The 21,874-nt window shown below is 38.4% G+C and overlaps 1 protein-coding gene across 6 annotated transcripts in view; it reads right to left on the bottom strand.

Moving 5' to 3' along the window:
* Positions 1-668: 668 nt before the first annotated feature.
* The window catches only part of THEMIS (thymocyte selection associated), a 150,508-nt gene continuing 129,302 nt past the window's right edge, over positions 669-21,874 (bottom strand). For 5 of the 6 annotated variants that reach the window (XM_071219659.1, XM_045188748.2, XM_071219660.1 and 2 more), the window contains one exon: positions 669-815. In XM_071219659.1, the coding sequence (XP_071075760.1) occupies positions 669-815 (147 nt within the window). Of the gene's footprint in view, positions 816-14,305; positions 14,495-21,874 lie in introns of those variants that run through there. The other variant, XM_071219663.1, reaches the window with a different exon arrangement.

Consider the following 21,874-nt stretch of genomic DNA (forward strand, 5'->3'; position numbering starts at 1 on the left):
GAGGGGGAAGAAACAAATCATATGCTTAGGAATAATTACAGTAGCATTTTTCCTACAAACTAAAATACAAAGTTTCAAAGATAAAGAAAGTGTAATAGATATGGAGCTCCTTTAGTGCGTCTAAAATATTTCCCTTGTTAACTCATCCCAGATTCCTACAATATGGATATTTGTCTGGGTAGTTAATTGAATGTCATCGACTTCTCCACAAGTCTATTTGATCCTGTTTTCTTTTTAGTGGAGATGAAAACTGTCGTATCACCTCTCTATAAGCTAAGCTGTCGTAAATCAAGTCTGCATTAGATTACTGGTCTGACTCTTCTTTAACTGAAACATCTCGATTATGTTAACTTCTTCTCAAGCCATTAATCCTTCTCGTTAATTCTAGCCAAAATTTAAAAATAACATGTTCACGATAATACAAGTGGTCTTAAGTTCTTTGGCCATGAAAACTGTGAGAAAAATCTAATAAAAAACAATGAAGAGACCTATCATTAGCATGAGTGTTTAATATTATGCTACCCTTAAAACTTTATTACAATGATATTTGCAGGTCAAGCAGTCACTTTGACTGGGTTATAAATTCTGCCCCCCACAAAAAAAAAAATAGTAGCAAGACTCTGTGTGCTGTGCCTCTGTCCCGTAGGGGCAGCTTAACTGACCTGCGGTTACATCGGTGCCTCCTGCCGCAGTGCCCCACTCCTGCTTCCCTCTTTCTCCAGAATGGCCAAGGAATTTTGACAACCCGCTAGTACTTTTGAATCCAGGCCAGCTTGATTGGAGTGCAGTTTCTTGGATATATCTACGTGGAGACTCTGAAATGAGACAGGCCAGAGTGATTGATATTACAACTCCAAAATAAATGCTTCTCAGAGATATGACAAGCATAAACATTTATCAGAGGGTAAGTTATTTCTTCCATGTGAAATGGAACATTCTACATGTCAAATAGAGTTCCACGATATATTTTCATCAATATATATATTTTTTAATCTAGGTGGGGGATTTTTGTGGCAATCTAAGTGACTAGAATAAGAAGTCATCTCAGACAGAGAAAATCATCTCTGAAAGCGATTTGTATGTATTACTTTCTTGTGAATCTTATAGAATATTCTTAATTTAGAATATTTTTACTCAGTTTTTATTTCTATAGTAAATAATACTGCATTTTATTATATAGTTCATGATTACATACTGAATAATGAAGGGATTTCATTTCTCTGCTATTATCATTCTTTTATGAAACAAATCATAACAGCAGCCTAAAAATAAATCACACTTGTACCAGTATTATGCAGACTTGACAAAGCTCCTCCAGTCACTGAAGAATAATAACTCATCCTAACTATGAATTATTTAGGCACAGCCTCAGTAGGACCTAAAACTCATCTCACACGTATGAGATGCCATATAGTCTCTGATGTGGTACTGGAATATCGTGTGCTTCAAAAGAACCATCAGGTAGGAGCAAAAGTTAAAGTCCTAAAGAAGAAATGGAACTTTCAGCATTGTACTTCATACCCAAATTCAGACTACCAGTTTTTCACTTTGAGCATGATTACAAAATGCTCAGAAATTCATAAAGTTAAAATTAGCTATTTTTGTGATCCACAGCCATGTTATGCTAGCCAAAGGATAGCACAATGAGCAACTGCCCCTAAGTCCCTCCTACAGCTTGTACACAGCATGAATTCATTAAGAGCTCGAATCAAAGGCTTTAAAACTTGGAAAAGACCAATAAGAAAAGGAAGGTCTGGCATGATTAAATGATTCACCCACATTAACAAAATAAACAGTGCTGGCTCTGGGGGATGTGTCTCCTGACCCGTAGGTGCTCCTCACACCATTCTATGATCCATTAGCTCAACGTGGTGGGCTGCTTGCCCCTGTGGCCCCAGTTCTTTACCCTCCCCTGTATCTATGTCCTATCCATGTAATTTTTCAGTGCCCTCCTACTCTGACTTTTGACTTGTCCATGTGGCTTCGTCCAGACCAACAGAATATTGGCACATGTAACAAAAGCAGAGAGTGGAAAGATGCTTGCACAGTTGGTTTTGCTCATTGTTACCCTTCCACTCTGCCATGAGGACATGCCTAGACCAGGCTGCTGGATGTTGACCAGGACAAAGAGCAGGTTCTGGTCATCCCAGTCATCTGAGTTGAGACAAATAACAGCCAGAGGAGTCCCAGACATTTGGGCAAACCCAGCCTAGATTAGCTGAAAATAACTCAAGTCAGCTGAACCCCACGGCCTCACGAACTACACAAATGTGTTTGGATGTATGCTATTAAGTTCTTCTGGTGAGTTCCCTGAGTCTCCAGTCCAGGCTCAAATACTGATTTTCTGTTACAATAAAGCTCCCACAAAGCTCTATCCGTCACTGCCCAGCTGGACTCCTTTAAACCTTAATCATTTTCTCTCTCTCTCTCTGTGTCTCTCTTTCTCTCCCCCCATCCACTTATCATCTCTCAAATTCTTACACTGTGCCTTCAGAACTTTGCTCCATGGTTTGCAAATTGTACTATGTACTCAACTTCCTTTCAGAACATTATCTTCACCTTCTAAAATTTCATTCTCCATTGAGGACAGCACTGTGCGGGTGAAGATGGCTGCTTCTTCCTGCACAACCTACACACACTCAGGCCGATGATACTCTTGCCCACTGTGCTACCTATTGCATTATTACCTCAGTGCAAAAAAAAAGAAAAAAAATCAATGCTGCTCTGATACTTTTGCCATCTAGCTGTGCACCATATCCCTCCTTGTTGGTGTCATCTACCTACTAATCTCTAGTGGCGATCCATTCTTCACTTAGAGACTGGATCACTGGACCACCCCATTTAATACCCGGACTGGATCTCCTTGTTACAAATAAACTTTTCATTCCCCCACCTCAGCCTTTCTCTACCAGAGTCACAGCTGAAACCTGTCATAACCTGTCATTCCACTTCCCAAATTACTAAATGTCTTTCCTTCTCATCTGCTCGCCTGTGCTCTGTCCTTGTTTCCAGCCCAGCCAAAGCTCTTACCTGCAAGACTGTGTTGTGTGTTTGGTTTTCCAGCCAGGACTATTCCTGGATGTCACTGGGACCTGAGATCCTCTGATCTCTTACTTTGTCTACACCCACCAGCCCTGTAGGCTCTTTCCCCTTTCTTCTCTGCACCACAGCCATCCTAGTTCTAGAGCCAGATGTCAGACTCTCCCTTTGTTGCCCCTCTGCAGCATTTGCCATCTTGTCTCCCTCTCCCTTCTGGCCCTGGTGTCCCTCCTTCCACTCTGACCACTCATTCCTACTCTCCTTTGCTGGGTTAAACATTGACTGTTAAGTGTTTCTCAAGGTTTTGTTAATGATCTAGCTTTGTTTAACCATCCCCCAATAATTCCAGCAATTACGTGGCTTTATTTACCATCTATATGTTGATAACTCCAGGGAGGGGCAAGATTTATGAAATAAAACAAGGCAGGAGCTTGTACAACATACTAAGCACTCGGGACTCCAGCTCTCTGTCTTTTAGTTCTGCAACCCTACCATTCTTCCTTCCTGACTGAGGCTTGGCTACTTTGTCTGCCTGTAACAGTGACTTTCAGCCTTTTTCATCTCACGGCACACATAAACTAATTACCAGAAGTCTGCGGCATGCCAAAAATACATATTTTTTTTGCCAATCTAACAAACAATAGGTATAATTTTGATTCATTCTCAGCAGTTGGCAATTGTTGTGTCGTCATTTTGTATTTGACAATCTAAGGGAAAAGAGGTCGGTGCCGCTGACTAGTCAGGTGCTGCCTGTTTTAAACTTTTGTGCAGCGCACCAGTGTGCTGTGGCACGCCAGTTGGAAATCACTCACTTAGAACGTTACACAAACTTTTCCTCCCTAATTTTACTAAGTCTTTAGTTCCTTCAAGTTTTCCCTCACCTTGTAGACTTTAGCCAGTACCTTTTTCTTCTCGTCTTTGAGCACCTTGTACTTGCACTGCAAAGCATAGCACCTGGTTTAATGTTTCATGTCTATTGCTGGTTAAAAATACAAACCAACTAGAATAAGGACTGTCTCTGTCCTATTCATGTCTCATTCTTTCTCTCAGTGTTTTAAATACAGTGACTATCAAATAAGTACATATTAAATAAATGGAGAAATGCATGAATAAAATATACATTCATTTTTTACAACCTTTTCTTTGGCTAGCATAACGATGGCCACTACATAGTCCCACGTTATGAGTGCTATCCAGTCACTCCTAACAGTAATTATTATCATATAGCTGAAAGCCACACATACAGGGCCCGGCGCAAGGAACACCCCTTTTTATTACAAAATCTTTTATTACAAAATCATAAGCATGTAATTCTGTAACATAACAATATCACACTCAAGCACACCACATGACATTGGCAGTGAAATTTTCAAATTAAAAGTATACATTAATACACCCATATTATCACCCTACCAACCACACTCAAGTAGGCCTTACTCCTGCTGGACCCTGTATTTTACCTTATTTTATCCATAAAAATGCACATTGCAAATCTTGTGTTTTTACATAAACAGAGTGCTATTACTGCAAACATGATAGTTACGTAATATCCCATACACTTCTTTGGTTCAAGTGAGAACCATGGAATGGCTCTGTGAGGGAGAGCAAGACCCTGAGGACTGAGTGTGAGTGAGTAGCAGCTCCGTGTTCCTGAGGCACAAGATTGGGGCCCCACAGTGATGAAGGAAAGAAGATTCTCCACCAGGCACTGCTTCAGTGACATCAAGCCTTCAACTCAAAGATCAGATCCAGAGGAAAATGAGAAAAAATAAAATGTGTGCAAAGAATAAAGAGGAACCCAGATAAATTTGAACTGGTATGCATCAGGCCTTTGCGACCACTCTATAGTGGTACTCCATAAATAAATCCTCTTTTATTGTGTGTAATTTCCACTTAACTTGTCATTAGAAATGAGTCATTAGGATCCTGCTTATTTAGATAAAACAACTATTAAATTATTCCTCATGTTATTCTTGGCTTGTAGTTTGCATACTGCTTTTAGTGTTCCTGCCGAAAGCAATGATTCCGTTACGAGGTACTGAATTTTTTCTCATGAACAAAGAAAGGAACAAATAAACATTACCAAAAATAAGATTTCCATGAAAAAAAATTAAACGATATTTCCAAACCCATCTTTCATCTCATACCTAAAGCAATGTTGTTGGGTAAACATCATCATTTTCCAAACATTCGTTGAGATTCCGAGTTCATGATTACACTCACTTGTGTTCCTTCTCCCCAGGGATGCATAAGGCTTGCTTTTCCTTAGAAAGCCACATAGGGCCTGTCTTGGCCCAGGGACTAAATATCATTCATACTGAAAACAACATGAAGTATCCCAGATAAAGTACTTCACTTTATACTTTGTAAAAAATCACTCACTCCTAACAGACTAAAAGATAACCACCTCCTTCTCTGCTTATATAAACAACTGTTCTTTCCACCGCTCCTGCTTTTTTTTTTTTAATCAGAAAAGTAAATTCAAGTAATACTTGGGAAGAAATTTCTCATTAACTAACTTTCTTACTCAGAATTAAACTCTACTTCGATCAAGAATAATAGAAACAGTAATTCAGGGACTATATATTAAAATAAAGAAATAAGATTAAAATTTAATCATAAGGAGTATAAGTTCGCGATGCACACCAACCCATCATTCCAGGAGAGCATGCGATCTTCTGTGCAATGTGTCTGTCTTCTAATGTGTGTGTATGTGGAGTGCATGCGTATTTTCTTTTCTGTTTGTTATATGGTTGAATCGTCATAAATAATTTATAAGATTTTCAAGTGGTTTAAAAAACCCATAATATTCTCATTGTGTACTATAAATGAAGGCAAAAATGTTTAAACAAGCAAGAATATGAAGAGAAAAATCATCTAAAGTTGATCATCCATGTAAATAGTCTCCTCTTTCAGTTATCTGATGTTTTATACAATTACCATCTATGCTCATAAACTATATCTTCTGCACAGAATGTGTTCTTTATACCCACTGAAAGAAGATGCTTTTGAGTTTCTTCCCCCCAGTCCCAAAGACAAGCCGTCATCGACCCCATTCTTGTCCCTTGCAGCCTTACATTGTTTGCACAGAGGTTGCCCTGGCCTGGGATTGGCAAGCCTTGTATTCTGGGCTCATCAGAAGCCCATTTCCATCTCTCTCACTTCTCCTGGAACTTCAGTCTGTGGTCCTCCAAAGTGAGAATCCTTGCGAGCATCACTTACCTTCCTCAGCCAGTGCTCTTCCCCCTTTGATCACCTTCTCCTTCAAATGGGACCACGCTAGTGGGTATGAGCTGGCACTTGATTGGGGCCTCAGCAGCAGTCACAGGTGTGTGAATGTGGCTTGATACTTAGACACCCATGGGCCCAATTGTGGTTGACAGATGGGACAACCCCTTTTTTCCCTTACCTGTTCCAATTACCACCAGAAGTTCAGATGTTTATAAGAGTTTGGGTTTTCTATCTTCCCTGCCCATTCCCTTGATTTGGAGAAGAGGCAATTGACCCATAGGAAAGAAAGATGCTTGTGTTTACTTAAGTCATCCTGATAAGGGACCACCTTCCCACCTCGATTCTTTAAAGTTCCTCCTCTATCCTCTATCTGCTGCAATTGCCAGGACCAAGCCCAAGACAACACATCCCTGTTGGAACTATGATTAGAGACCTTAACAGGCACTATATGTCAAAGATCTCACCATGTTCTTTGGGAAAGAAATCCTTTATTTACTGTTGAGATGACTTTAAATCTTTACATTCAAACATATGTTTTGAGAACATACCATGCATTAAAGGAACAAATTAACAGTGCCCATATATTTCAGTTGCATCTTCCTCTGTTTTTCCTACTGCAACTGGGAACTCGACAATTTAACATCTAGAAGTGGCACCATCCTGATCTGACTCGGATTTAACCACCCTCTTGGGAAAAATCAAATTCTAGCTCCTGGCTGCAGGAAGAACTCAATACAGTCACACACTTTGTTTGATCAAAACAAGATGAAGAATTTTGTTCCAGAGTACTCATGGTAGAGAAGCTCTTCACACACTTTTGTCAAGCTCAATTCAATCTGCTTTTTGCCACTCTAATCTTTTACGAATTTAGCCAAAAATGAAATGGACACTTGAGGCAATGCTTAACCAGTATATTTTGATTTTAAAACACGGTCAGAATAGGCAGCTTATCTGTACAATTGTTATTCTTGAGAATATAAATGAGAGGTCTGGCTGCCCTCAAAAACGCTAGTGCTGTCACTCCAGATAAGGGACAACCACTCAAAGGTTTGTGATTTTAAAGATGCTGTAACAAGTGCATCCCCCTTCAAAATACCAAGACAGGTTCACTCACAATGTTGGTATTGTGAACACTGGAACGGTTCTTTGGGTATGAATCCATCTTCTTTTACTTTATGTTTCCCTCCTGCAAATTTTAAAATTATTAATTCACATAGTTACTGTTATAACTTCCATAACTCCTATTTTAATTACAAACATCATAACTCTAACTGTGTGAGGTACTCTGTGGCCAAAGGGCAGGAAAATTAATCTTAGTTTAAATTATAGAAATAGAAATTACAATAGGATAAACTATATGACACATTTCCTGCTTAGATTAGCTTTTGGTGAAATTAGTTTTGAATCAGTGGACATATGAATAACATTTGAAAAGCGTCCAGCAGAGCAACTCCGCTGCAGATGGCAGATGGGAACCGCGGTGTACCACATAATAGTTCTGTATCCAGGAGAAGTGTTCTAAATTCAGTCCTTAAAAATTACATTTGAAATCATTTTCACTTTCTGGGTATTAAAACACAGCCTTTCAACATGAGTCTTTAAAAGGTATCCATCCTGGCAACCTGATCTAAAACATCGCTATATTATTATTTGAGCTAGAAAAAATCTTAATGAGCATGATTCATCTCAGTCTTTCTCCGAGGATCCCTATTATGTGAAATGTTAAATGGCTTTCTTGCCACCAAAATGCTGCTAAAATTAAAAAGCTCATGCTATTGTGAACAAGTGCCCAACGTATGTGTAGACTGTAGTCCTCGAAGGCCGCTTCCCACCTACCACCTCAACATTCCTTTAAAACCCTGTTCCGTGAAGGCTGCCCTTCTCACTACTTCCTGCATGCCCACACGATTCCCCAGCTCCTTATAAAGCATTCTCTGACACCACCACCCAACACCATCTCTAAACTTCTACAGGACTCAGGCGTGACCGGAGTCGTCTCCAGGGTCCTCCCCTGCAAAGAGGGCATTTGTTTGTAACACCTTCTTCATCCCGTGTTCTTCTCTTTTTCATCCCTCTGCGAACATGTCATCAGAGGCCCTTAATGTTCACATCTAGTCGAACATTTTTTTTCTACTCCTTTTCGGCCTCGTGTACGGACAATCAGAACTTGGACCTCATTGTCCTTCAGAATTTCTCCATCATAGAGACCGTGGATTCTGAGACTTTCCTCTGTGCTCACACTTACTTAACACTGTTCTTCCCTCTCAGTCTTCAGCTCATTCCTGCCTGTCAGCCTCTTCTTGCCTCACTTGTTTTCCTACTCCCAGTCCTTAGTTAGGACCAGCTCGTTAGCAGTTTTTTCACCGTGGTTATAAGATTCTCACTTTCCATTTTATTCTCTTCGCCAGTCCCTAAATCTCACTTTCTGTTTTCTCACCTCCCCAAATTAATTCATAGCTGGTAACATAAATAATAATAATGATAATAATAATAATAATAAAAATAGAAACAGTCTTGTAATTTGGCTCTGACATACATTCATGTTGCCTGGAGACATCGATGTCCCTCGGTTATCAGAGGATCTCTCCTTTGGTTCTTTGTGAGGGATCCATAGGTGATATTTCACATCTTTTCCTGTTTTAACTAGCTCACAAAGTATGTAATCACTTAATTCATTGAGATTGTGTCCATAGATAATCAATTCTCACACCTTTCTTTTTCCTGTTTTAGAAGTGCACTTGAATTCTTACCTTTCTTACAAAATGTCCCATCCTCTGTGTACCCCTTTGGCTGTGACGCTTTCCCTCCCCCTTTCCTGTTGACTGACTCACTCAATTATTCTGCCCACCTCTACAGCACTCTCTGACTGCCTCTCCATTGCCTTGTTCGTTTTCCGCCAGACTTCAGCAAGAGAGACCTGTTCTTACTGCTCCTTTGCCTTTCCTCCCACTGACTTACTATCTGGGTATTTATGCATAGCATCTGGTTTCTATTCCCACCATTTGACAAAATATTTTCACCAGTAACTTTCTAATCATCAGTTATAAATCCCATGGCTTTTCCTCAGACCTTGTACTTCCTGAGCTTTCTATTGCACATAACTCTGTTAACCACCTCATCACTTTTAAAAACTCATTTTCTCCTCAGCCTCTAGTAACACTGTACCCTCATCTTTCCTCTATCTCCTGAATTGTCATTCACTCATCTCCTTTGCTGTCTTTTCTCTTTTCTACCAAACCCTAAATCAGTGATCTCTAAACCATTCTGATTATATCTTCTTAACAGTAAAAATTTTAAGGATGCACCATAAATGTGATATGCATACATGTACATTAAATTACATACATATATACTCACTAACACACATGCAGTTTGTACATTTACTCTATTAAGATATCATGCACATTATGAAACAAGCTCAAAGTAGAAATATTAAAATAAAGCTAAATTAAAAATACTTTAAGCAAAATTTTATTTTGAATATTAATAACATTGAGAAAACGGTTGAATGGTTTTCATTACTTTTCAAATCTTGATTTTATACTTTGCAGTATAGCAATTCAATCCCTCGCTTCATAATTCAGCGGGCTTATATATTGCATTTTAACAATGTCACCACTGCTGCTTCACAAAGATGCATAGACCCAAGTGAAAAAGTACGTTGTTAATTGCTGTAAGTCATGATATGTATTTTTCAACAATGTCTACTAATTTTGCAAAGATACTGAAATTGTCTAGGAAATTCCTACCTTCACTGATGTCAGACTGTTTTTAAACAGTCTGTTTGTTGTCTAAACAAAACGGATTTGAATTAGTAGTTGATTAATTAACATTTTAATAATTGCATTTAAAACCCACAGCATTCTTCAGAACATTTTAAGAATGGTTAGAAATTTTGTTTCCTAGTTTTTCCAGTGTGCAAGATGAGAGGTCCTGTCGGGTGCATCATACTCACTGCATTGTTTTCAGCAATAAAAAGCATATGATGTTAAAACTACTTCCTCACAATCCATTTTCAAATGTTCTATACAGGGTGATTCTTTTATCGCCGTTAGTTTTACTTCTTTTAATTACAAGGCCAGTCAAGTGTGTATGTGTGTGTTCCTCCAGGCAGCAGACTAGTGACACGCACTTACCATGGACAAGGTAGACAAATGTGACACTCATTTTTTTGTAAAATAAATATTAGTATTAACGCATATTTAATTTTCCAAACTGATTCATCATACGGTAGTCAGTAAACCTTTATATGGCAGAAAATAATGCCACATTCCCTTCCGGTCTCGACAGTGTTGGGAGGCCTCTGCATTTTTGTTCTACACTTTTGTTTCTTTTGTTGTTTATTGAAAACATTCTGCAGCACTTTGTAAACTTCTGGCTACTGTTTCTTTGCTGTAATACTGGGAATATATTTCATGTATAGATTCATCTGTCTAAGCTTCCTTGAGGATCACTTTTAAAAATTCTAGACAATGCAGCTGCTATTTCAGTAGCTGTACTTAATTCAGTTTCCCTGTAAAGCAATGCCTTCGCTGAAGAAGTCATTAAAAATAGGATAATGGCTTCCTCAATGAATTAATTTTTTTCATGGGTTTCATTATTGAAAGACAGTCTCACAAACATAATAAACACATATCAGGAAAAACCTGAACTCTTGTGCAACTTTATAGAAAATCTCCCTCATTAGAGTCACTTGTTCATTCAAATAATAACAATAGCTAATGCGTATTTTTTGCTTACTGTCTATGTCGGTTTCATGTATTAGCATACTGAAACCTTCTGCATTTTTTTCCTAAACATTTTCCAAGAGTATTTTCAGAAAAAGAAATGGTTTTAATTTGTCAGCACATCACCTCTCTCTATTAACTTGCCCATTTTTAGGAAGAAAGTGTACTAAAATTATGTAGTTTTTTTCTTTATTACTGTTTTAAAAATTCAAAAGAATTAATGTTAACTTTAGTGAATTTTAAATGTAATTAAGTACTGGATTGAGCATAACATAATTATAAGCAAAACTAAAAAAGCTATAGAAAATTGCTTTTATATTTTTGTTGCTTAACTTTAAAATATATTGTTAATCATATGGCTTTATTTTCTCAGTTGCTAAAATCACACAAAACAATATAAAAATATGGCAAAGTTTATTCTCACTTCGAATGTTTGTAAATCTTCCTTTCAATTTTGGTAACTTCACATTTTTGGCTGACATCTTGAAGGGTATGATTCATCATCTTTTTTTCCTCCTAATATAACTTAGGAAACATTATCAGAAGTGTGAAAGTTGTCAGTTCTGCTTTTTAAAAGAAATCACTCAGTTGTCCATTATTTATATCATAAATACAATATTTTAATAAATTTACTTACTGAAGTATGTAATGCTTTTAGAAAAATGCACAAATAATAAGAACAGCTCAGTGACTTGATACAAATTGAATGAGCCTGTGCAACTACTATCCAGAGCTAGAAATATAATATTAATAGCCCACCAGCAGCTCCCTCATGCCTAGACCCAGTACATTTCCAGTCTCTCTTCCCCAAAGCTACCTATCATTCTAATTTCAAAAATCATAATTAGTTCTCTTCCTTCTTTGGAAACCTTTATACTTTGAATCCTAGAATACATTCTCTTTTGTATCTGGTTTCTTTATTTTTAAGTATAACTTTATAGAGTATTCGGTTGTATGAATATACCAAAACGTATTCATCTCTTTACTATTGAAGAACATTTGAATTGTTTCTAATTTTTATCTATTACAAATAATGGTGTAATGAATATTCCTGTATACATCATTTAGTGCACATGTATATGTTTCTCTTTTGGGTGCACACATACATATGTTTCTGTAGGCATATAATTTTTGGGCCATAGAGTATGTATATGCCCAGCTTTACCAAAAGGTTTTCTAGGATATACTCTTAGAAGGAGTATACAAAGTTTCAGCTTCTTCATATTCTTGCTAAGATTCGGTACTGTCAGTCTTTCTTTAACCATTCTAGCGATTCTATAATGTTATCTCGCTGTGGTTTTAATGCACATTTCTCAGATGACTAATGTGACTAAATAGCTTTTCAGTGTTATATTGGCCATTGTGAAGTACCTATTTTGTGAAGTAACTCTTCAGGTGTTTGCCCATGTTCTCTACTATGCTGTGTGTAGTTTTGTAATTGATTGGTAAAAATTCTTTATGTATTTTGAATACAAGTCCTTTTTAGTGTCCCTTATCCGTTTTTGCAATGGTCCCCTCCACTCTGTGGCTTGTCTTTTCACTCTCTTAATGGTGTCTTTAGTAGTACAATCTTTGATTGACAGGTTGAGTGTTTTTTAATTTTTATTTTTTAAAGTAATCTTAAAAAATCCTTGTTCATTTTGTTTTGGTTTTGTTTGACTACAGAATACAATTTTCAAACACCTTGACCAGGCTCATCAAATTTGCAGCTGAATGCTGTTTCCTGAAATTTAGGGTGCCACTGCATACCCTCAGCAGGGAACCCAGGCAGCGCCCCAGGCTTAGCAGTCTCTGGAAGCAAAACCAAGATCCAGTGGCCAAGATTTTCCTATGACTTGAGTTAGCATTGATCACCAACAGCTGTTCACTTTATTAAAAACAAACAAAAAACAAATGTTATGTACATCATGACAAAAAATAATATTCACTAGCTATGGAGCGGTTGTCCAAGAAATCTAAATCTAAATTATCACGCTTCAAGATTAACTACCAATTCACAGGAAAACAAGTCAGAACACTTCAAAGGATGCCCACTAACAGGGAAAACAATCCTAGAAAATATGTACAACGTGAAGACACATGAAAAAACATACTGAATTTCAGAAAATACGAGACCTGTCCGGAAAGTATCCAGCCAATCGTGTACTATGAAAAATAGACATTTATTGAAGGTACAGAACACAAGAAACTTTGTAGGTAGAACAATGATGCCTCAGTCCCCTTTCAAGCAGGCACCTTGGGACCTCACACAATTCTCCTAATTGCTATCAGCTGCCCCGTCCTAGTTTCCTGAATGTCATCAACAATCTGAAATCTCTGCCCTTTGAAAGGTGATGGTAGTTTGGGGAAAAGCCAAAAGTCACAGGGCGCCAAATCTTGGCTGTAGAGGGGCTGAATCTCCTGGGTGATTTCATGCTTCACCAAAATACTCTTCAGGAGACGTGACACATGAGAAGGCACGCTGTCGTGATGAAGCTGCCAGTCACCAGTTGTTTACAGCTGTAGCCTTCAGAGTCACCCAAATAGTTTCCACGGAGGAATGTTCAAGCTAATGCAAAATTTGATGCAGATTCATCTCACTCAAGGGTCTACCACCCCACTGACTGGTACAGTGAAGTCATCATTGTTCACACATGTGCATTCCAGTCCATTCTGCTTGGCTGTCAGTTTACATCAATGTCGTGCAAACCATTCTCATTATGTTAACAATGGCTTGACTTTTTGTGGACAGACCTGGTAGGTAGGACACAGTTTCTTAAGTCATCTCATTTGCCTAAAGTTGAGGTTGGTGGATAGTACTCAGGATGACCTGTCTAGATCTCCCATGGTTTTAGAGAAGGAGAATTTCAGAGTGTTGACTCTACTCCAGAAGGTATACAGCAAACTGCAATTTGGAAAATGTTGCAGGAAGAGGCTTGGGTGCTCAGGAACTGGGGTTGCAATTTAACAAGACTGAGCACATAAATAACATACACTATATGATGTGTTCAAAGTCAACACCAAGGATCATGAGAGGTACCAGGAAGAACAACCAGACAGCTTCTGAATCAGGTGACACTGCATTGAAGAGGCCCTGGGCTGTGGACCAGAAACAACCTGCCTCACCCATCGGAGCCTCTGGAAACTTTAAGTGAGTCGCCACGACAGCTCTTCTGACGTGCAGGCATTGATAGGTGATGAAGTAGTATTGCTCACATGGGCAACTCTGTGGTGTCTGCTCCAGGGCCTGGGATGTAGAGACTTATTTCTTTAATGATGATCAATGTCCCTCCTAAAGAAGTTCAGGGAAGTCAGCTAGCTAGTTTGTATTCTTCTTGAAGATTTTTGGGCACTAAGCCTCCAAGCGTTAATCAGACCACATACATTCATGGTGAATAAAATCATCAATAAATCCAGTCATTTAGATCTGGACCTTCCTGCAGGGATTTGTCGGTAGACAGTAACACAGACCAGATCCTCCAGTGTGGCCAAGTTCATCATCCATCATGGCATTTTCTCTTGGTTACAGGGAATAAAGAGAAAAGAGAAGGATGTTTGGATCCAGGTGTCTTTTCCACTGCTATATGAAATGTTCACATAATAACAGAAAATGTAGACATATATCTTTTTCTGATTTTTTCATAACGCATGTCTAAAGTATTAGCTTGAGAGGAAATTAATTTTACTACATATAGTTTGTACAGGAAGTGGAGAGATCTTAAATTTATATTGAGGAAATATTGACTATGAAGTAAAGTTCACACACACAACCATACACACCTGCATACATGCATACATGTATATGTAACATTTGAAATTCTGCAGAAAATGCTTGAAACCACTCACACATTACTTTGAACAGAGAGAAATTCAGTAGAGAGTAAAATTGATGATTAGGGATATTTAAGAGCTGAGTATTTATTGACGTAGGTTTTGTAACACCAGACTCTAGCCCCGGGATCAGATAAACACTTTAAACACATTAAAATCTCTACACAAGTCTGTGATCTGCATTATCTGCAAGTTAAAACTCAGCCGACAGAGAAACTGTAAGAGCCAAAGTTGATTAGTCAAACTCAAGTACAAAAGGATTAAATAATATCCTCAAACGCAAACCAGACGGGAGTCCAGGCTAAGGGCTCCTCACTTTCAGACTCTGTGCAGATGATGCTTGTTACTTGCCATTTTATTCATTCTTCTATATTCGTCTTGACCTCTCAATGTAGTCAGAATTGTGTCTTACATTGCCGTTATAGTAATTAGAGGGTTTGTCCCATTTCTGAAAACTAGAAAATAATGCGTAGGGAAAACTGAAAGACTAAATAGAATAAAAACAATGTATGAGCTCTACCCCCCACCCCCGACACGCTTTAGAGAAAAGGCAAAACAATAGGAAAAAAACGAGGAACTTGTGAAATAATAACAATATGGTAATTAATTAAAACGATGCTCAGGGGCTGTTTTATTTAAAATATCATGTCTCTCTTGCTTTAAAAATTAGGTTGTAAACAAACATTTGATCAAGCCACGGGGAGGTTGTGACTTGATCTTAGTAGTAATTTTATACTGCCACCAGATGGCAGTCTTCCCCGGCTCTTCACAGCTTCCTTCCGAAGTCTAGCCTAGCTACTCACTGCTGACAAAGCAGTGGCACTGTATCTATGTCTAGGTACTCGGTTCGAATGTGGGAAAAAGGCCAGGACTCCGTGGCTCCAGGATTAAATGTCTTTCATTTGAAAAGAGACTTCCATGGGCAGAGGTTTTTATTTTTTCAAGTCATCCATTTATCTTCTGGACAAAGGCTATTTACATAAACTCCAGGCTTAAGTTGAGCTTCTCAGGATTGCAGTTGGCACCTTTCCTTGATGCTCAGGACTCCAAGAGGCTGGTAACTGCACCGGTGAACGTTTCAGAGTGTTGTATTTCTTAAAGCAGAGCCAAGGGAGAAGTATTCAAAGGCCACCCATATCTCCAGTATTCTCATCTAACCTCAGCTCCCAGAGTATTTACTTAAAACATTTTCATTTTCTTGGCATTCAATTGTACCTTTCTTTGAGATATGTATGGCTAATGTGCAAAGTTTGAGGATTTTGCTCTCTAACTACATGTGCACAAATATATCATAAACTGATTTCAGAATAAAAGGCTTACTTCAATGATCAGTGACATTTGCATTCAGCCACTATCAGCAACTGAAATTCATCCACTCCTTATTGCTAGAAAACCTCAGTGCATTTTCCAAACTATTTTTAATTTGTACTTCTAAGAAACTTATATCCCTGATAAGGATCAGTATTAGTGGATTACTTTTTTGAGACTGGAATTCACACAATACAAGATGCTATCTCTACTTTATACAGAGAATAAGCTGTGAACATTCTTACAGGGTACCTGATTGGGGTAACTGGTCAGGCTTTGGGGAAAAGGACTTCTCGGGCAAGGGCATGACGGTGACTCAGGGAGGCACACATGAGATGGGGCTCTGTCCTTATCACTTGGCTTTTTCTGAATGGTAGTAGAACACGCCATCCCAAAACAAGACTATAACAGTTCAGCCTCTTTGGTATATTAATTATTTTGAGCTGTAGGCAGTTGACAAACAGCCAGTGCAGGGAGAGACCATCTCCGAATTCCCCCGATCAGCCTAAGGACAAATCCTCCAAAAGGGACTTCATTGTCATAAATCCTCCCTGGAGTTTCATCACCCAGAAGTTTGACTCTTATCACAGGAGACAAAGGAAGTCATGACCCCGACAAACCTTGTCACAACTATCTTATCTCTCACCTATTCTTCTTACAGCCCCTTCATCCCATCCTTCCTAAAACCATTTACTCTCCCCCCAGAGACCTACACAACCCCACCCATTTCCCTATGAAGTTGATATTCAAGCCTAAATTCTAAAGTTACTTCTTTGGGTTATTCAGTTTCCCTCGGTATCTCCCGCATACACTTGAGTTTTACATGTTAATAAACATGTTATTTTTTCTTCTGTTAATCTTTCTTTGATTATAGAGGTCTCAGCCAAGAACTCATAAAGGTAGAGAGGAAAATTCTTTTTTTTCCCCTACATTACTCACACCTCACAGAAAAAGCACAAGCTATTGAACAAAACTACGAGCAACTTAACCCTGTCCTACATTCTCCAACTCTCCCCCACCCACTCCACACGAGGCAGTATGTTGCAAATCTAGAGAATTTCAACTGTTTTTATATGTATAATATAAACCAAGCATTAGAATTCAGTATAAACTTAAGTGAAAAAAATTCTCATTATTCAGAACTAAATTCACAGTCATTCACGGAGAATGGGACTATAATACGGTTGTGCAATAATGTATCATATGTGAATACAATCATGCATAAAAAAGGAAATTTTTCGATGGATGAGGAATTAGAGACCAAATTATTTAGGCAAACAAGGAAAAGCTGTAATATTGTTTATCCTAGTGGAAGACAGAGAAAGTTCTCTCCTATCTCAATAGCAAGGAGTCATAGGTTTTTCATACACAATTAGAGTTTTCAATTTAACTTCAATACTTAAATTTTCTCTATAACTCTTACTCTATAGCCCAAAGGATAAATTCCAAATTAAACTCTGACCTTTAAGATATTCACCACTCAATGTCATGCCTCCCCTTCCAGCTTTGCTTTGTAATTCTCTGAGTATGCCCTGTCTTTGCTTATTTTCCAGTGCATCTTGCTACATAGTGTACTCTTGGCAGTCTTCCTACTAGCTCACCTTTCAAATTTTCAGGGAGTCCTCAATACATATTTGATGAGTGAGTTAATCAATTAAATAACTCACAGTTACTTTTCTGACTAGGCTTTTCTAAAAAGTTCCAAAATGCCAAGGAAATACATATATCCACTTTTCCTTGGGAAATCCTGGAATACCTGTGTATTATATTAGCTTCCTCGGGCTGCTGGAGCAAATTCCCACAAACTAATTAGCTTAAAATAGCCGAAATGTATTCTCTAAAAGTTCTGGAGGTCACAAGTTGGAATCAAATATCGGCAGGGCCACGTTCCCTTCAGAGCCTCTAGGGGAGAGACTTTATTTTTTTTCCTCTTTCAGCTTCCCGTGGCTCTGGACAGTCCTTTGGTGTTCCTTGGCTCATGGCTGCCTCGTTCCAGATTCTGCCTCCATCTCCGCATTGCTTTTTTCTCTATGTTTTTGTGCATCTGAACTCCCTCACTTTCTCTCTCACAAGACATGTGTAATGGCATTTAGGGTCCACCAGCCGATCCAGGATAAACCCCTCCTCTCAAGATTCTTAATTTAATCACCTTGTTGCCTTACAAAGAAATATCCATTCCTTTGCCATATAAAGTAATAGTCAAATTATCAGGTGATTGAGATGTAGACATCTTTGGGGGAGGGGGCCACATGCAGCCTACCACAACCTGAGAGCACATAACCTTATGAGAACACGAAATGCAGACTGAGTTCAGGGTTTCTATGACCAACACCATATTTCTTGGTTAGACCTAAGCCCAGACATTTCTATAGCTCTCAAAGGAAACTTTTACTTTTAGTGTCCAAGGAGATTGCCATTGCTAAGTGAGCTCCAAATAAACCAATGCCTAGAAGACAAGAGGATCCGGGAGACCAAAGAGATGGAAGGGCAACTCGGGAGACAGACTGGATCAGCGCACTCTGGTCCTGCCTATTGGATAGGCCAGTACTGTGAGCGAGTGGGGACAGAGATCCCAGGCTCGAGCAGTCCAGATGCAGCATTTGGGAGCTAGATCCCAAATGTGGATAAGAAGCTCAAGATAAAAGAGCAATCTGCAGTTCCAAGGATCAAGGATAGCAAGGGTGAACTGCTGTGGGACAAAAAATAAATCAAAATTAATTCCGCTTACCTCTAAGGGTGAGGGAAAAAGGAGGAACCATCCAGTGGGAAGGAAGAGGTGGCATGTGAAACAGGGAGGGCCTGGGCAGCCTGATTAATGCTGTAAACCTAACAAATTGTTCCAAGCACATAAAGTAAAAAGAGGTTTTGTATGATTCTGCAATCTGCCACTTTACCAATATTCTCGTACTCTAAGATTCCATTGTACTAATAGTTAAAAACACAAGTCATTTTTTTAAAATAGAGCCCAAGCCCAATCAATAGCTTTATTTTTCCCCCACCCCTCCTCACCACCCCAGCCCTCCCTGCATCCCTCCCCCATTTCAACCCCCTTTTGCTGTTGTCCGTGTGTCCTTTACAATTGTTTCTGTAAATCTTTCACCCTTTTTCCCCATTATCCCTTCCCCTCTCCCCTCTGGTCACAGTCAGCTTGTTCTCAATTTCAATGTCTTTGGCTATACTTTGCTTGCTTGTTCATTTTCTTGATTAGGTTCCTGTTAATGGTGAGATCATATGGTATTTGTCTTTCACCACCTGGCTTATTTCACTTAGCATAATGCTCTCCAGTTCCATCCATGCTGTCACAAAGGGTAGGAGCTCCTTCTTTCTAAACGCAAGTCATTTTTAACAGTATTCATTGAAGGGTTCACATTCAGCTGGGGTGCACTTGTATTGAGCAGACTGACATCGGCCCTCAAGTAAGGCATCATCTACAGCCAGTGCTGATCTTGATTTTCTCTGGCATGGTCACTGACTGTGTGCATGGGCACGTGAGGACAGGGCTGGAAAAGGAGCCATTGGAGAAGAGATCACTAGACCTTGAGGCAGAGACTGTTGCCCGATTTCTCCAAGGAAAGAAATAGGAAAATAATTAGAGGTTTGGCAATAGGAAACCAATTGGGGTTGTTTTTTTTTTTCTGCTTTATGGGTTTTCCTTCTGAGCAGAAAAAAACATTTTATCACAAAGACCATCTAAAGGGGAAGGGATTAAAGTCTATGAATTGCCAGTTACAAAAACAGTCGTGGGAGGGAAAGCACAGCATAGGGCATCTAGTCAATAATACTGTAGTAAGTGCGTATAGTATCAGATGGGCACTAGACCCGTCCGGTGATTATTTCATAAATTGTATAACTGTATAGTCACTATGTTGTACATCTGAAACTAAGATAAAATTGCATGTCAACTGTAACTGAAAAGTTAGAAAAATAAATAAATTAAAAAACAAAGGCCATCTGAAATCGTTTAAAAACCCATGAAATCAAGCCCTGGAAACTCAGACACCTTCAGAGCCCCAGAAGCAGGGATCATAGAATGAAAAAGAAGGGCCATATTTGTGAGTGACTTCAGAGCTAAAGTCACCAGTTTGTGATGATCCCTGGTTAACAAGAGCATCTCGTCAGACATACAGTACTGAAGTTTGGAAGACTTAGTGGAATTGAACATTGCTAGAAATCTTTATTGGAAATAAAGTTCAAACTGTTCATGGCCATAGCTCAGTGATAGAAAAAATAACAAAAATGCTCAATAAAGTGATTTTAATCGAACTCAATTGCATAGCCAATCCAATTAATTCTCTCAAAAGTATCTCTTAATTGGCCTAAATTCTCCCAATGTCATTAACATAATGACTACAGGTAAGGCCAGCCTCACTTTGCTGAGCTGCTATAGAAAGATATGAGAGCATAAACATCTTGATCGTTTTTTCCTTTGCTATCTGAAAATAAAGGTAGGATGCGGTTACATGTGATCGTGGGAAATGAGAAGACTTATTTATTGAACAATCCGTGAGGGACATAGCATTAGACCTCTAGGGAGCATTTGTGAATTACTACTCCAAGACAAAACTATAAACCATTTACTATAAAACATTTTTTTCAAGAAAAAGGAAATAAAAATGTATGGGACATAATGTATATCACACAGTTTGATGATATATATAAGATACATATATCATGTAATATGATACAGATTATATAACCAATATAATAAATGATATACATATTATCAGCACATGTTTTAACTAAAAATCAAGAGTCTTTTAAAATTTGTTGCTTTTGTAATCATGCTTGAAAATAGGTCCACCTCTCCCTTCCTCTGGTCATTTATATTGCTTGCCCACACCTGAAAAGTAGTTAAATTTTATAGATACCATTTAGAAACCAATGAAACCCCACAAATATTGTAGCTCTGTAAGAAATTCAGTTTTAAGTCTCCAAACTTATTATCCAACTTCATTTTCTAACCAAAGATGCGGTTAATAATGTTTGTTATTATTAACAGAAGCAGAGCAAAACATAATGGTTCCCAATACATAAATTATTTAAAAAATGGGAAAGTTTACCATTTCTTTTAAACTTTGCTCTTAGGTTTTCTGGTGAGTATTCAGTACTTCTAAGTGTCAAGTATTATCTATGCTGCCTCATTTTTATTTCTCTTGGTGTTTTTTCTGATCTTGAAAAAGGCTCATAGAACAGCATTGTTTGCTGCTGCTTATCAAATTTTATTTGCACTAATATAAACTTAGAATCATAGAGGGAGAAAGAATCTGCCAGACATGTTATGCACTCTACTCCATAATAAAATAAAAATTCAAAATGAATTGAACAAAGAAAGATAAGCCAACCGAGGATATATAGCAGTTCTAGAATACATTCTTAAGGCCTGAAGAATGGAAACGTCCGGAGACACAGCAGAAAGTGTTCAGCTGTACATAATTTGATATTCAGCTTCTCCAGTTCCTTCAGTGACCTGTGGAAGTCATTTATGGTTGCAATGCTTTTCAGTTAATCCTTTACTATAACAACTTATTCTCATAACAGACCTGCTCATCTAATCAATTTCACAATCAGTAGAATGAGAATAACAGTTACTGGCTGGCCAAGATAATGGGTCAAGACTGCTCGGGCTAAATGGAAGACAGAGGAAATCATCAGAACCCTGACAATTTTCCATGGAATGGCATTAGATTCACCAACGAATAGTATTTGGCACCAGTGAAAAATGGCAAAAAAAATTGGTTGTTGCAGAATTAAAAAATAGT

The sequence above is a fragment of the Desmodus rotundus genome, chromosome 11 (assembly GCF_022682495.2).
Source record: "Desmodus rotundus isolate HL8 chromosome 11, HLdesRot8A.1, whole genome shotgun sequence".
Taxonomy (NCBI): Eukaryota; Metazoa; Chordata; class Mammalia; order Chiroptera; family Phyllostomidae; genus Desmodus; species Desmodus rotundus.